A 16,863-nucleotide genomic window follows, 5' to 3' on the forward strand; every position below is an offset into this window, starting at 1 on the left:
CTCATCTTTCCTGCAATTTGCAAGTGCAAGTCAGAAGTCAGAAACGTGCCTCTTGAGCATCTAAACGTTGATTAAATTGCTAAGGCTTGCAGTAAAATATCAGTTTGATTTAAGAATTAAAAATATTTTTTTAATAATTGATTAATTTCATTATCTAAATTAGTATTTAATTCGAAATTATGGTTCCTTGATCATTCTTTTTCTATTGAATAATATTATTTTTATAAAACGAATTTTCATACATACACAATTTGACTTAAATTTTTCAACAGCCGAAAAATAACAACCACTTCTTAATGGTCTGGATATTCTCGTATGTGGAACCGATTTGGAGCTTTTCGATTTTATGACTGATGATGATGAAGAAAGTGCTAATAAAATAATTTTCGAGCTGCACAAAATTATATTTTGTGGAAAACCAACTATTTTTAACTTAATACCCGGTCAATATTGAAAAATTAATCTCACATCCTTAGACAATAAACTCTATGAGTTTTGTGAAAAAGCTAACAAAAGATGTATAATTATTATTTATTATCAAGAGCAAGGGACTCCTTCTGATCTTCTGATGACGGAATTCTCCCTCACCAAAAAAGCCCAGAATCCACCAAATAAAAATCAACAAAAATAATTAAAACAAATCCTTACAATATTATATTTTAAATTAATTATTTTTTTATTATTATTTATGACATTGATTCAGAAGAAAGGCCCCGGCAAAAAGCGCAAAATGCTCTCTGAAAGCAAAAATAAAAAGCGAAGGTCAGCAAACGGTTTAATTCTTAATCAGTACATTGTAAATAAAAATATAATTAAATTAGATAAGACTTAGATTAGATTGAATTAGCAAAGACTTTTTTTAATACAATTTTAGTTTATTCCAAGAAAGGATCTTTTTTAATTGTGTCGTAAATATTTTATTTGATGGACCTAAATTGACTTTTTCTAATTTATCTCAATTTGGTTTTTTCTAATTTTTCCAAAATTGGCTTATTATTTTTTACCTTATTTTAGCTTTATCAAAATTATAAAAAATTCATTTATTCTAAGTTTTCCTAAATTACCTTATTATTTTTCACCCTAATTTAGCTTTTTCCAATTTAAGGTAGATTGACTTTTCCTAATTCATCTTAAATTATCTTTTACTGATTTAACATTAATTTGCTTTTTCAAATATTCAATTGGAGTTTTTTCTATGACATTGATTCAGAAGAAAAATACAGTTTCATATTATATAGCCAATAATTTTATTTCTTGAACAAATGTATAATTAAATCCAACTGGTGGACACATAAAATGCCAGTTATGTAGTGTACAAGTAGGTAATCCTAAAACACGATACATGATAAGGCTGCTTACATTCAATTCTCTGCGAGTGGCTCTCCACGTTCGCGTTGAAATCATTAAAAGATATTTTGTCAAAATACACCTTTTCCTCGTCATCTTTGGTAAAACAACTGATAAGTGACCAAATTAAAAATGGAATGTAAAATTCGAGGAATGCATGTGTACATTATGTAGTTGTATAGCGTGAGATGATAATTTAAACATGAAAATGCGTCTATGTACACAAAAGGGTGATAAAAAAACATAGGTGCTCTAAACGATGCGTGCTTTTTACAAAAATTGCTCGATAGTTGATTAGTTGATAACGCTATTATAATATAATAATTACTTTCCTTTTGATTATATCCTTTCTCTCAATAATTAATTTAGGTTAAAAATAATTAAAACGCGTTTTGCCCTATTTAAAATACAACATTAGGCGGCGTGCAACAGCATGACCTCGTTACTAAAGTTGACAATTGCATGCAATCGTCTCCGTGCGATTAAATGGAATCTTAAGTGTGATATTAGACAAAATATATGGTATGAGATACTGGAATGCATAGCAAATGCTCAGCGTTTTACTTCGTAAATATCAATTAATAATTAATGCGTGGAAGTTTACAATAAAATGGGAAAAAATACTATTGACCAAGTCAGCAGCACCAAAATACTTATCGACAGCATTACAAATATACTCAGTAAATAGAAACCACGGTCAAATGATAAAAATAGCTTACTAAAAAATAGCAGGTAGCTAAAATAATTAAGTACAACGGACGAACTAAAAGTTTAAAATCAAGTATCTTCAAGCTATAAGATCAAAATACTTGCTTTTCCTCTACTTTTGCAGTATAGCATCAATTCACTTGCAGGATAACAATTTTTTTTAATGTCAAGAATGAGCTGCTAGATCAAGATATTTTTAAAAGCCTTTGTAAGTTAATAACATGTATAACATGAGCAACTTGGTTTGGACAAGATTTCTTCAACTAACAATACAATTCGGAAGTACCTTACTTCAATATTATCTCTCTAAGGGATTTAGTCAACAATCATAGCTACCTTTTGTTATATCAAAGCGTTCACAGTTTCTTTCATAGTACGGTTTTAATTAAGTGAGTCAGCTAATTACCAGAATTCAACACCCAATTACTAGACGCAACTTTTGCAATAACGATTAACCTCTGACGCTAACAAGTCTGCAGAATTTTTAGATAGCCAATTTTTGTAACACTCTTTTATGAAAATAATCCCGTCGTTTCTTTCGTCCTGCCCGAGGGGGAATTAGAATTTACAAAGTGAGAGTCATCGAGCGCGTTGATAATTTGAGGCTCCCCATGTACGGGGGTTCTAACGGTGTCGAGGGTCTGTCCGGAGGTGGAGGTCGAGGCAAAGGCCGCACCAACGATGTCGCCCTCTTCCTTGTGTTGGCGCTGACCGATGAGTACCGGGCAGGAGGCGGGGGAGGAGGCCCCCGCGATCCTGGACGTCACACACAGTCCTCTAGAGACATCAGTAACGGGTTGACGTACTCGAAACCTTCGAACTCGGACTGATCGATCTTTTCAATCACCCTCCTGAAAAAAACCACATCAAAATTTTAGAAAATAATTATATAAGTTGTCAAAAACTTATGAACAATTTGAAATATAAATTACATCAGAAAAATTATTCAGATTCGCCGGTTGTTTGCACTTAAAAAAACCTTACATTTTTTTTTGCGAGATTTTTTTAATTTTATTTTGAAAGAAGTAAAAAACTATGCCAGAAGTGGTGAAAATGCTTAAAGACATTCAGTTGTTATTTTTTTCTCAGGATTGTAAATGTCTTGAACGTATTGCTTGAATTACCTTCATGATTATGAAAGTTCTTATGTTAATTTATTATTTATGAGATTTATTTGAAACTATTCAACTGAAATAAGTAAAAAACGCCAGAAAATGGCAGCGATTTTTTTTATTTTAAATAAGACTGATTTTTGTTTATACAATTTTAGTTTGTTCCAACAAAGGATCTTTTTGAATTGTGTCATAAATATTTTATTTGATGGACCTAAATTACCTTTTTCTAATTTATCTTAATTTGTTTTTTTCTAATTTTTCCTAAATTGGCTAATTCTTTTTCATTTTATTTTAGCTTTATCAGAATTATAAAAAATTCACTTTTTCTAATTTGAGGTACATTGACTTTTTCTAATTCATCTTGAATTAACTTTTTCTAATTTACATTTTTTTTTCAAATTTATTAAAAATTCACTTTTTCTAGTTTAAAGTAGATTGAAAAAAACCTTACATTTTTTTTGCGAGATTTTTTTAATTTTATTTTGAAAGAAGTAAAAAACTATGCCAGAAGTGGTGTAAATGCTAAATGACATTCATTTATTATTTTTTTCTCAGGAATGTAAATGTCTTGTATGTATTGCTTGAATTACCTTCATGATTATGAAAGTTCTTATGTTAATTTACTATTTATGAGAATTATTTGAAACTATTCAACTAAAAGTAGCAAAATACTGAAAAAACACCAGAAAATAGCAGTGCATTTTTTCATTTTAAATAAACCTGTTTTTTTCTTCGAAACCCTGCAATTATTCTCTATTTTTTCAGGGTCATATTTTTTTTAATAAAGAGAGTTCCAAAGTAATTAAAAATATTGGAAATATTGCATCCATTTGTTGCCTTCAAAATTCTATAAATTACAAAACTTACTGATCGTCAGGTGTTAAATGTACTGGTTCGTCAGTGAACTCCGGTGGGAAGTTTGCAAGATCACGATCTGAATCTAGTCTTGGTTTGTAAGGCGGCGCCACTTGTCTTTGATTCAGCTGCAAAAATCCGACACTCTTACCTTCGGTGCTCAAAGCAGCAGCCAGCATGACCTTGTCCTATTCTTTCTTTCTTAACTCTAATTATAACCCTGACCAAAGCTCGCGGGGGAGGAAATGCGATTAAAGAGGGGCGCAGAGACTTACTCGTCATCTGGAGTCAACTGAACCGGCTCCAAAGTGAACTGGGGGTCAAAATTGTCACAGTCAAACTCTGACTCGAGTTGGGGTTGAAATGGGGGCGAAATTTGTTTCTCGTGGAGCTGCAAAAGAATGGGTCGCTCGTGTTTACAAGACGGATTCAAATTGTTAGTTGGATGAAACAAGCGTCATTCCAATGTGAGTCAGTTTGTATGGTCTGGGCAAATGTTTGTGATTGAGGAATGGTAGCAAGAGGCTGAAGCGCGACTCATGCCGATCTAATGCAAGTAAGAGTTGTTTGGGCCTAATGGTAAAATGCATTATCAAATCAAAGGCCTATTGGCGGGCTCTAATCAGAAGAAAAAAAATAACAGAAAAGGTCAAGCAGGCTGCTGAAAATGGTATGAAATGATGTGCAGACTATTACGAAAGCAATCCAATCCTTTGATTAATTTGGCTCATAAGTTACACATAAATATTTTCCAAGTGAAAATCAAAATTTGTTAAAAATGTTTATTTCAATCTCACTCAGTTGAATACTTATTTTTGTTTATTCGAGTGAGTCAAATATAATCAGAAGGATCACGGATTGCCTACCAAGTCATTATGAAAATAATAAAATTGTGATAAATGAAGAGACAAACGCTTACCAGCTCCCAATCAATACTTTTGAAGAAGGGATGATTGACAATGTCCAGGAATCCTGATTCTCGATGGCAACCTAGACGATCAGCTGGATTTTTGTTCAGGAAGCCCTTGAGGACCGACGCTGCCTTCACAGACAAGGAGCGGGGAATTCGAATGGTCTTCTCCAATATAACTGCAAACATTACACGTAAATCAAAATCAGTTTTAAAATGATTGCTCCAAAACTGACCTTGGAAAAGATAGTCCTCAGTGTTTTGATCGGGATTGTCCGAAGCCCCGGCAATGTCGAATGGACTTCTTCCAGCCAGCATTTCGTAAAGCAGAACTCCGAGCGCCCACCAGTCGACGCTGCAGCAGGAATTCATTTAGTTTGTAATTAATTTGAATTAAAATTGAGTACCTGAAGCCGTAATCCTCTCCTCGGAGGATTTCAGGAGCAATGTAGTTTGGCGTGCCGCAGAATGTAGAAGTCGTGTCGCCTTGTCGTATTCCCTCCTTGCACATCCCGTAGTCAGTAAGTTTAATGTGACCCTCGTGATCGAGCAGGACGTTGTCCAGTTTCAAATCACGGTAAATAATGCCTGAGAAAAGAACAATCAAATTAACCATGATTGATAAAATCCATAGCAAAAATAAAGGTGATTGTAAAAGAAAATAACTTACCACCTCAATGCAGGAAATAAAAAGAAAAGAATAAAATAAATAAAATTATAATACAAATTATAGATAAGGAAATGCAAACACTTTGAAAACTGAATGTCCAATCAATAGACATCGGAAATTTCAGATTTACATTAATTTAAAGAGTATTTAAGTCACAAATATATCATTGTTGTTTTTATTTACCTTTGTCGTGCAAGAAATTGAGCGCCAGGCTGATTTCCGCTGCATAGAAGCGGGCATGCTCTTCAGGCAGACGGCGCTGCCTCTGCATGTGGAACATCAAATCTCCTCCTCTCACAAACTCGATCACAAAGAACAATCTACTTGGAGTCTGGAAACAGGAGTGGAGGCCAACCAAGAACGGGTGGTTTGAGGCGGTCTCGAAGACGTGCTTTTCCGTTTGCACCCAGTCGATATCCTGCCAAGAGCAATCAATTAAATTCAAATTAGCCAAAGGTGGGGTTTTTTTTTATTACCTCGTCGTCGGTGACGAGCGCCTTCTTGATGACTTTCATGGCGTAGATGCGGCGCGTCTTCTTCAGTTCGACCATCAGCACCTTGGCGTAGCTGCCCCTTCCAATAACACGAATCAGTTCAAAGTCGTTGAGCGAGTACTGGCGCTGCGTGCCAGGTTCTAGAGCTTCGTCGGCTGCGAAAAGAAACAAGTGCGTAAAAATCAGAGCCGGAACAAACGAAGGAAGCAAAGCCGCGCGGTGCACAGATTTTACTTACAGCGTGAGTAAATATAGCAGTCTATGTGAAAGCAGTGAAAAATAATGAGAAATGAAAGTTTGCATCGGGCAGGCAGAGAGAGTTGATGGAGTGCAAAATTTGTTTCAACTTACACTTGGCCGGATCTTCTACTGCTACTGACTCGTTAGTCACATCGGGAGATTCATGGAATTCTTTGGAATCTGGCAGCAAGTCTGATGTCGGAGTGCCTGCGTGGGCGGAAAAGAAATTAGTGACGAGAAGAGACGGTACAGCGTGAAACATTGATGAAGCGACTTTCCCAAGTCAGATTACGACCGTCTATGGCCGTCAAGGCATGCTCTAATCCTAAATAATGTATCAGATACGAGGGTCGTGTCCGTAGAGCCCCTTTTCTAACTGAAATTCAGTCCAAAACTATAATATCAAGCGCAATATTGACGCACATGCTTGAAACTTGAAAACTACTACTTTCAGGCTAAATAAAGAGAACAAATAATAGTTTTTAAAATTAAATAAAAATGAAACTTTCAAATTTCAGGAAATTTATTATACAAATAGGATTTTACTGCAGAAATTCAAATAAATTTCCCTCGACTGAAAGTTCTGAACACCAATCGAAATAAAAACGAACCAGATTCGTCTGGCGTTGTTTGGTAAAAATCTACTCAAAGGTTACCTACTGACGAAAGGCAACAACATCGAGTTGCTCGCTTGCTCATCTACAGAACATCGACAAGTTTTGAACTGAAATTTCTCCCTGACCTGCTTTTCTATACGTGTGCCCATAATAATCTGGCTCTGGCAAAAAGCTACCTCCGCCGTTGTGTTCTTCTCGGTCTCGCGAATCGTCGTGGTGCTGGTCCGCGTTGCACGGTCGCTGCACCAGTTTGTGACACTTCTTGTGCACCAGCAGCTTGCACTGGTTGCATTTGAATCCTTGCCGGCCGAGGCCCCATATTCGGTCCCGGCAAAAAGCGCAAAATGCTCTCTGAAAGCAAAGAAAAAAAGCAAGAGTCAGAAAACGGTTAAATTCTTAATCAGGACATTGCAAATAAAAATATAATTAAATAAGATAAGTAGAGCAAAGACTGAATTTTTTTTTATAAAATTTTAGTTCATTCCGACACAGGATCTTTTTGAATTGTGTCATAAATATTTTATTTGATGGACCTAAATTGACTTTTTCTAATTTATCTCAATATGGATATTTCTAATTTTTCCTAAATCAGCTTATTCTTTTTCATCTTAATTTAGCTTTATCAGAATTATAAAAAATTCACTTTTTCCAATTTAAGGTAGATTGACTTTTTCTAATTCATCTTAAATTAACTTTTTCTGATTTACAATAATTTAATTTTTTAAATATTTAATTAGGGTATTTTTTAATTTATCTCAATATGGATTTTTCTAATTTTTCCTAAATCAGCTTATTCTTTTTCACCTTAATTTAGCTTTATCAGAATTTCTAATTCATCTTAAATTAACTTTTTCTGATTTACAATAATTTAATTTTTTAAATATTTAATTAGGGTATTTTTTAATTTATCTCAATATGGATTTTTCTAATTTTTCCTAAATCAGCTTATTCTTTTTCACCTTAATTTAGCTTTATCAGAATTTCTAATTCATCTTAAATTAACTTTTTCTGATTTACAATAATTTAATTTTTTAAATATTTAATTAGGGTATTTTTTAATTTATCTCAATATGGATTTTTCTAATTTTTCCTAAATCAGCTTATTCATTTTCACCTTAATTTAGCTTTATCAGAATTTCTAATTCATCTTAAATTAACTTTTTCTGATTTACAATAATTTAATTTTTTAAATATTTAATTAGGGTATTTTTTAATTTATCTCAATTTGGATTTTTCTAATTTTTCCTAAATCAGCTTATTTTAGCTTTATTAGATGCCTTAATTTACCTTTTTCAAATTTATTAAATATTCACTTTTTCTGATTTAAGGTAGATTGATTTTTCCTAATTCATCTGAAAATATTTTTTTCCGATTTAACATAAATTTGCATTTTCAAATATATTGAATTTGGGTTTTTTTAAATTTCTCTCAATTCGGTTTTTACCAAAATTGGCCTATTTTTTTAACTCAATTAAGGTTCGTCATATTTTTTGTTTACAAATTCAGTTTTTCTAATTGTCATTTTACATTGAATTCTTCTAATTCATCTCAAATTGCCGATTTATTATGAGAGATAAATTAAAGCAAAATTATTAGAGAAGATATTACCAAAATTCAATTTTTATTGATTTATAACAGATCTAAGTTACTTTGATTAATTCTATATTTTTTATTAAAAAGAATAATTAATTCGACTCACCCTGTTGAACCTCTTGGCCTGGAAGATGTGGCCGTTGACCAAGTACAACTTCCGCCAGCGCCGAGCGCCCCTCCGATAAATGCTCCCTGAAAAGATCAGAATCAAAATCATCCATCTCGACTCGCACGCAAGAGGGTCTTTTGTCTGTTCGTCTCTTTCACTCTCGGTCCGTACCTAGCACGTCGACGATTTTGCACTGGATCAAGTCGAAATCTACCATTTGCTCGACGGCCCTTTGAAACACACCCTCGAGAGTGCGAGCGAAAAATCCCCAGATCATTCTTTCTCGGCAGCACCGACTAAAGACAACGCACAGACTCGCTTCTCGGCCAAATATCGACTGACTGCTGAGTGAGTTACTGACTGACTGGCCGACGGACGATTTTATTAAGTGGCTAAGCAGCGACGATGACTCATTTGCATCGAAAGGGCAGTCGGTCGGCCCAGAGGCGAGCAGGAAAGCGTTAACAATGGGGCGGCCGACTGGGGACTCATTAGCAGGAGCTTGATCGGGGGAAAGAAAAAAAGGAAGTCGGCTGATTGCTTTCTGGAGAATATCACTAATTAGCTTCGTCACCGATTTTGCAATGAAGAAAAGGGGAGAAGGAAGATAGAATACTTTTATATTTTAATGAGAAAAATTCTTCACTAACAGGAATCGATTGAATTTAATTTCGACTTGATCCAGATACTTCTATATAATATTTCACCAGAATTTTTGTTCTTAAAAATTAATGTTCAAAATAAATTTGGCGGAAACTGAACAAAAATTGAAAAATTTAAATCAGAAATTTTATTAAATCATCAGAATCTCGCAAGTTCTAATATATAAAATAATTTAAAGAAAAATTAATATTAATTTTTTGGCCACTGACATGATGTGGGTCAATAGATGGTCTGTGAGTTTAGTAAATAAATTTAAAATTAAGAGTTTTTAAATCGTTAGTTTTTGCTTTAAAATAAAATTTAAACAATATCCTGCTATACATGTTTAGGCTGCGGGCTGCAGCCGTAATTAACAGCTCATGAATTATGGCTGCAGCCCGTAGCCGAAATATGTAGAGCAGGATATTATTTTTCTAGAACAATTTACAGCTCACAAAACCCATCAAAGCTGACTTCAAATTCAAATCACCATAAAAATTTAATATTTATTAAAGAGGGATGAGCAATTTTAGCGATAAAATGTGTTATTTTTTAGTTATCCGGTTATTTTTTTATTTAAAATTTCCGTTAAATTTATGGAATATTAGTTTTTGAACTGAATAAACCGAAATAAACTTTTAATATATCAAACCAAATAATTAATAAACCTTTTATATTATATTTTTCCATAAAAAATAAGAATAAAAATTGCACAATAGCAACAAAAAATTTAAAAAAACCTTTCTCTCCAATCGTAGATCAAAATTTAAATTATTAATTTACAATAACGGCGATTAAAGGCTTTTATCATTCTCAACTTTCTCAGAAGTCGCAACAGAAAATTCCACGTCTCATGAAAATTTATAATGTACTTAAGTCTGGCGCGGACAATGAGAGCAATTAAGATAGTGGAAATGAGCGAAACTCACGGTCTTCTCCTTGGCATGGCATTCCAGCTGCAGCCGGCACATTGGGGAAAACTGAAACAAAACAATCAAGCGCGAATTAGCAATGCAAACTGGCGAGCGATGCAGCACGAATTATAAATTCGTTCCGGCGTATTTGCATTTTGTCTCCATTAGAATTATCAAAGGGCCGTTTAACAACTTGGGCAAACGGAACGTTGGAGACAAAGACAAACAGAAAAAGCGCCGAATCGGCCGAAGAAAATGAAGTCATATTAAAAGCGACGGAACAAAACCGTGAGCTGAGCCAACAAAAAGCCGGCGAGAGGGTTTTATATGAAATTTCGAGGGAGAGAAGGACCGGCGCGCGTATTATCGATTTTGAAATTGAGCCGCGCCTTCGGAGGAGGAAATCAAGTACTCAACTGGTCGCCGGCGAAGCGTCGCTTTTCTCGGCCCGCAGACAACACGTCCTGGCGAGTGCCCCTTTGGCGCCGCCTGCTCACACAATCACCGTTCGTTAATTCGGTACCACCGCGCGCAATTATCATTATATTGCCTTTCACACTTCGCCGCAGGTGCGATAATCTGCAGCCACGCATTATTTCCAGACCAGATCACGCAGAGACAATGCAATGCGCCGAGTTTGCACACCTTAATGGCCGTCGATAAGACCCGCTTATCGCGGTAATTATCTCTAAAACGATAAAATCGGTTTGGCTATTTTTTTTGCAATTGTGGAGATAAATGGAGGACACGTGGGCGGATGATGGCTCAAATAATTTCGCTGATGTATAAATTTGTCATGGGCGTGTTTGTTGAATTTGTATAGTTGAACGAGCAAATATGTTCATTTCATGCGGGTTTATTCGTCGTGATAATACAACCGTGATATAGATTAATTTATCAATCACTCGGCAAACTTCTCGCATAGAGCTTGATTATTTATGGATGCATAGTAGTGGTTTAACAAACCGGCTGAATTCGTCGAACGTGCAATTATTATGTGAATAAATCAACCGCGAACTAATACTAGTTTGTATGGAAATGGCTTCCAGTGGTTAATAACAATGTAGTAATATTGGAACAGTTGGAACTCGTACAAATAAATGCATTCGGTTTATAATTCATAAAGTTTTAATTTTCGAAAATTTAAATAAGATGAAAAATGTCTCCGTAAATGAAATTAAAAATAATCACAAAAATTGCAGAAAGCAATTTACTTTGTTACAATGCTATTTTTTTCAAGATTTCTATTTACAATAATAGTAAATTTATATTATAATTAAAATGATGATAACATTAAATTTATAAATTATATAAAATGCATAATATATCACATAGTTCTTAGCTATGCATATTTTTTCTACCGACTTACGAGTGGAATATTTTAATTTTAAGAGATATAATTTTTAAAATCCAAGAAACTATTTTTTTGCAACTGTCTGAAAATATTGAACAGATAATTTTGATAAATTGTAGTCACCAAATTTGGCGACCATAGCGTGAAAATGACTAGAAGAGAGAATCAAGTGACTTTTTTTAACTAAATTAAAACAAATATTTGAATAAAAACTAACAGTTTTTATCAAAAGAATCAAAAGAATTTACTTTAATAAGTAGACAACTAAAAGCATCTAAAACGTAAGATTTATCAATATTAAAAAAACAAATTCTCTATACAACCAATTTGTTGATTTCACGTTTTTCAGTATCAATAACGCACGAAACGTTCTTTGAAATTATCAAAATAATTGATATTGTAATTGTTTAATATTTGTTAATTTTACAAGAGCAATAATTCTAATGACCAAAATTTCAGATTTTTAATTAAAAAAATTGAACAGTGGCGGATCAGATTGGATCAAATTAAATACAAATTGTAAAAATTTAATAAGAGAAGCAAATTTTACAATGTATCATAAAAAGGAATCAAATTTATAGAAAAAAACTGCTGAAATTGCAACGATTTGCCCAAAAGAGCTGCATATGCGGATTTCGATTTGACCCTGATTCGCCGGAGCAAATTCCCACTTTCTGGCATAACAAGCGTTTCTACCCAAATGGGCTCTCTGGCAGCCCGTTTTGATTGACGCAGCGCGAACTCGTCGGCGCGCAGCTGCCAAGGAAAGAAGGAAATCCAGATAAATAATACATTCAGTCCCAAGATGTTACTTGCCGGCACGAAGGGTCGTTTTCTTTCCTTCTTTTTCCTGCGCGCGCGATTCTTTCGTGCCAAGAATGATGTTGTCAATAAATGTTGACCACAGAGCAAGGGGAATAAAAATATATCCAACAACACTCGGCGATAAAAGGAACAATACAATAATAAGGAAGAATGAAAGAAGTAAAAAAAAAACGAGGTCATCAGGGAAAAGAAGAGTATTATTTGTGCCAGCCAGGGTGGTTCAGATCATAATTGAATTGGCAGCAAAATCGGCCCCGGCTTTAGGTTAAAATTGGCTCTCGAAATTATATTCCGCCTTGTTTTGGCACCGCCTCGGGCGACCTTTGGTGCACTTTGGATTACAAATCAAGTGAAGGCGAAACGGCCGAGGCGAGTTTGATGGAAAAGCTGCCGCATTGGCATGACGACGATAGCGTGGCTTTGTGAATCACGAGAGAGAGATGGCCCGGATAGACATGTATCGGGATAAATACGTTTTGCATGCATGTATATTATATTTATGCAAATTTATTTTGATAGCGCGCAACGCCATAAATCTCACTGCGGCCCGCGCGCATTTTCCAATACTTTTCCCATAAAATAAGGTCATGATTTGCAGAGTCTGTGGGAATACGTGTGTTTTTTGTGCTCTCAAAGTGATGGATGAAAGGGTTTTTCCTCTTTTCCTTGTACTTTTTTTCAATAACACAGACATCGCGGAAAGAGCAATCCCCGATCTGGGGCACGCAAAAATGAAATAAATAGAGATCTGAACATGGAGAATGTTTGCGCTAATCCTGATCGCTGCGGCAGTTTGACAATAGGAAAAGCTTTTTACGGTGAAATGGATTTTTTTTTTTTAGAAAAAAATGTTGCATTGGTGAAAAAAGAAATTCCATTATCAAGCACCGAAGTGCGAGATTCGATTTATATTATCATCTTTAAATTAAGATTTATTTTGGTTAGGATCAAATAAATTAAATTGCTCATGGTTGGTTCATAAAATTTCTAGAAAGAGCCTGATTTATTTTGATGCGAATTATTTTAATAGTTTAACTTTGATTTTAGTTACAATGAGAAATCATGTAAGAAAAAAACTGGAACTGAATCTGAGAAAATTAGCTCTTGGATGAGAATTTTCAAATAAATTTTTGCCAAAATCTGCCGAATCTATTTCATTCTATTTCACAAAATCAATAAATTCAAAGGGTAGCTTAACTTAAAATATTTACATTAGTGCATGAGATAAAATGCCGATTTCAATTGAAACAACTAGAAAATTTATAAACATTTAATTTATTATTTAATTTAAAAAAATAAAATAAAAAAATAAATAAATTTTCACCATTAAATTTAAATACTTTAAGAAACCTACAAACAGTGCCATGAATTCCAATCAATTTTACATCTTTTAAAATTCTGCAAAAGCTAAATCAATTTTTCACTCTAGATTTCTTTAACCAAATGAGCTTTTCAATTTAGTCCACCTATCTGGATATTGAAATGCTTCGATGACGTTATCGCTCCATTTTAATGCCCACCGCAAATTTATATCAAATTGGCTTTTTCTAATTTTTCCTAAATCAGCTTACTCTTTTTCACCTTAATTTAGCTTTATCAGAATTATAAAAAATTCACTTTTTCTAATTTGAGGTACATTTACTTTTTCTAATTCATCTCAATATGGATTTTTCTAATTTTTCCTAAATCAGCTTATTATTTTTTACCTTATTTTAGCTTTATCAGATTTCTTACAAATTAATTTTTTCTAATATATCATTATTCTGCATTATTAAAGCTAAATCAATTTTTCACTCTAGAATTCTTTAACCAAATGAGCTTTTCAATTTAGTTCACGTATCTGGATATTGAAATGCTTAGCTATGACGTTATCGCTCCATTTTAATGCCCACCGCAAAAGTCTATAAAATTTTACGAGACCGAATCAGCCGATAATTGGGAGCCGAAATCAGATTCTTATGGAACTGCGACATGGAAAGGTAATTATTAATCACGTCCACTGATCTTGTCGCTGCACCAAAGTTGGCGATAATTCGAGGAAGTGGCGTGTTTTCTGGAAATTTTTCTTCCAAACCCATGAAATAAACGGCCGCTGATTATTCGGCCGGATAGGGAGGCAGCCAAAAAATCGCACCCGTGAATGAATAAAAAAGCGAGCTGGTTAGTAAAAAAAAGAAACACTTCACTCTGCGGAATGAGCACCTACCTCTCGGCCAGCGAAAAAAGCGGCTTTGAGCGCACATGTAATTATTTTAATGCTCTCTCGCTCGGTGATTTACTATTCCTCGTGCTTGCCGCGAAATTAATGAATTGCTTTCGAGTTTGGAGCAGCAGAGCAGTGCCCGTGACATGTCAGAAGGTCACGCCCCTGCGTGTTTTGTTTCTCCGACTGGTCCTCGCTCGCACGCCCAACAATTAGCGCCGTGTCTCGTGAGCAATTCTCTTCGCATCCGCCGCGAGGGGGACACTTTTTGCAGCGCCGCGCATCTTGAACACACACGTTTATGGCCCTGGGCCTCGGGAATAATTCATAACCGCGCCTTTTTGCTGCCGGCGTCGTTTGCTCTTTTGCTCTGGAAAAATGTGGGTTACTAAACCCTCCGTTGACCCCGTAAGTCAAGAGTATAAATTATTCAAACGTTTTTGTTTCGCGGGAAATACACATGTAAAGTTTTTTTTTATTCTTTGGAAATGTCTAGAGAACCCTTACTTAGGAGAATCTTCATGAATAATGATTTGAAATGAATTTTATCAATTTTATTGCCATTCAAATTTTATTTTCCTACTAGGCAATTTTTCTAATTGTCTCTATAATTACCAAGTTTAACAAAACGCAAATGTATGCGTAAAATGAAAAAAAATTCACATGAAAACGCCAATTTAAAGCAGTATATTTTTCATTGCAGAGATAAATTATCCAATTTTTCACACAAAAAAATTACTAAAATAAATAAAAAGAGGTTAAATTTTAAAATATTTAGATTATTTCATTATAAATTTACCAATCCTTTCCTCTTCAACAGGTAAAAAAAAATGCATTTAACAATTATTGATCTTCCAAGTTGATACAAAATTGAAGGAAGTTGTCAAAATCAGTTTGAACTCTCTGCATGCATTTGTAAGCTTGACAACACAAAAGTAATAAACAAGACCAAAGTTTTGATTTAAATGGCCATTTTGGCGGTGACAAAGCGAGTTTTAAACTTCCCACAAAGCCGCGCAGCTCTTTTCTCCGCCAAAACAAAAGCGTCTCAGGGCAATAAATTCTAATCAGCATGATCCGCTCTCGGGGCGAACAAAAGCCAACTTTATCCACAAGCAGGCTGATTTCCTGCCCTCGTTGTCGAGGCAAGCACACGACATCATGCATAAAGTGAACGATTTAATTTACGACAGCTTTCTTTGCCATCATGCGAGAAGAAGTGGCAAAAATCATGGGTGGATGAAAATGCACACAAACGTATAATCCAGCTTGGGGCAGAATTTCATAAAATGAATGAATTATTCACAGTGTTTGCCGGCGCTGCCGACATTTATTATTTACGCCAATGGGCATAAATTCGTTCTCTCTCTCCGCGGAAATAATTCCGGGGCCCTTGCAAGGGTGTTCGTTCACCTGCTTTTGCCACTCGCGAAATAATAATAGCAGCTCTTGTGTTGGCGAGATTATAAAGAAAGAAATATGCACTCTGCCGACTTCTTCCCTCATTCATAAAGACGTCCTCCGCAGCCTGCCATTGTCGGGGGCGCAAAGGAAGGGAAACCGAACCAATTCAATTATTTATTTCTTCCTTTGCAACTTGGCTTTCACAACGCTGCAAAAAAGGCGGCACTTTAATACTCTATTAAATTATTCATTCCAACTTACAGGCTCTTCCATTTCAGCCACGCAGGAAAAAAGCATTTCAGAAAGTTTTAAAAGCCGATTAAAAATCCCATCAGAGTAAAAAAAACCGACGGACGTTGAAACTTCAAAATTTATGAAATTCATAATTGAGACTACGTGCTGGCGTGCTTGGGTGTAATTTTGTGGTGATTAAGAGAGAGAAATGTCGTAATTAGGACGGTGGAAAGAAGTGGAAAAATAAAAAAGAGAAAAATTGCTGTGAAAGATTTTCATAGCAAAAACGTTGCGATTATATAACTAGATAATTTTTCTTATGGAACTTGAAATATGGCGAAATCAAGTGGTTAGAATTAAACGTGGATTTAAAAATAATGGGAAAATTGATCATTTAATTGAAAAATGTCCAGTGAAATGATTTTTTGAGCAATCATTTCTAAAAGTTTGATTTTTTTATGGCTTTTTTTTTCTGAAAATGGAAAAAAACAATACATTGATACAGAATTTATAAGGACTGTAAATTTTCCTGCAAGAAATTTACTTAAATAACAGTCTCGTCTGCAAGAATAATTAAACGAACAATAAAATTATTTTTAATAACTTGCTCATCCAAATAACAAAATTTT

The 16,863-nt window shown here is 34.5% G+C and overlaps 1 protein-coding gene across 10 annotated transcripts in view; it reads right to left on the bottom strand.

The window, feature by feature from the left end:
• Window positions 1-2,362: 2,362 nt before the first annotated feature.
• The window catches only part of LOC132193458 (atypical protein kinase C), a 49,034-nt gene continuing 34,533 nt past the window's right edge, over window positions 2,363-16,863 (bottom strand). For 3 of the 10 annotated variants that reach the window (XM_059614153.1, XM_059614154.1, XM_059614147.1), the window contains 12 exons: window positions 10,230-10,280; window positions 8,656-8,741; window positions 7,082-7,307; window positions 6,451-6,546; window positions 6,338-6,358; window positions 6,082-6,254; window positions 5,789-6,023; window positions 5,343-5,523; window positions 5,172-5,290; window positions 4,945-5,114; window positions 4,038-4,153; window positions 2,363-2,906 (listed from right to left, as the gene is read on the bottom strand). In XM_059614153.1, the coding sequence (XP_059470136.1) occupies window positions 2,819-2,906; window positions 4,038-4,153; window positions 4,945-5,114; window positions 5,172-5,290; window positions 5,343-5,523; window positions 5,789-6,023; window positions 6,082-6,254; window positions 6,338-6,358; window positions 6,451-6,546; window positions 7,082-7,307; window positions 8,656-8,741; window positions 10,230-10,280 (1,562 nt within the window). In that variant the 3' untranslated portion in view covers window positions 2,363-2,818. Of the gene's footprint in view, window positions 2,907-4,037; window positions 4,154-4,300; window positions 4,417-4,944; window positions 5,115-5,171; window positions 5,291-5,342; window positions 5,524-5,788; window positions 6,024-6,081; window positions 6,255-6,337; window positions 6,359-6,450; window positions 6,547-7,081; window positions 7,308-8,655; window positions 8,742-8,829; window positions 9,009-10,229; window positions 10,281-10,631; window positions 10,704-10,764; window positions 10,816-16,863 lie in introns of those variants that run through there. The other 7 variants (XM_059614157.1, XM_059614148.1, XM_059614155.1 and 4 more) reach the window with 6 other exon arrangements.

Source organism: Neocloeon triangulifer, unplaced genomic scaffold (assembly GCF_031216515.1).
Source record: "Neocloeon triangulifer isolate White Clay Creek 2 clone unplaced genomic scaffold, ASM3121651v1 ptg000004l, whole genome shotgun sequence".
In the NCBI taxonomy this organism is placed as follows: domain Eukaryota; kingdom Metazoa; phylum Arthropoda; class Insecta; order Ephemeroptera; family Baetidae; genus Neocloeon; species Neocloeon triangulifer.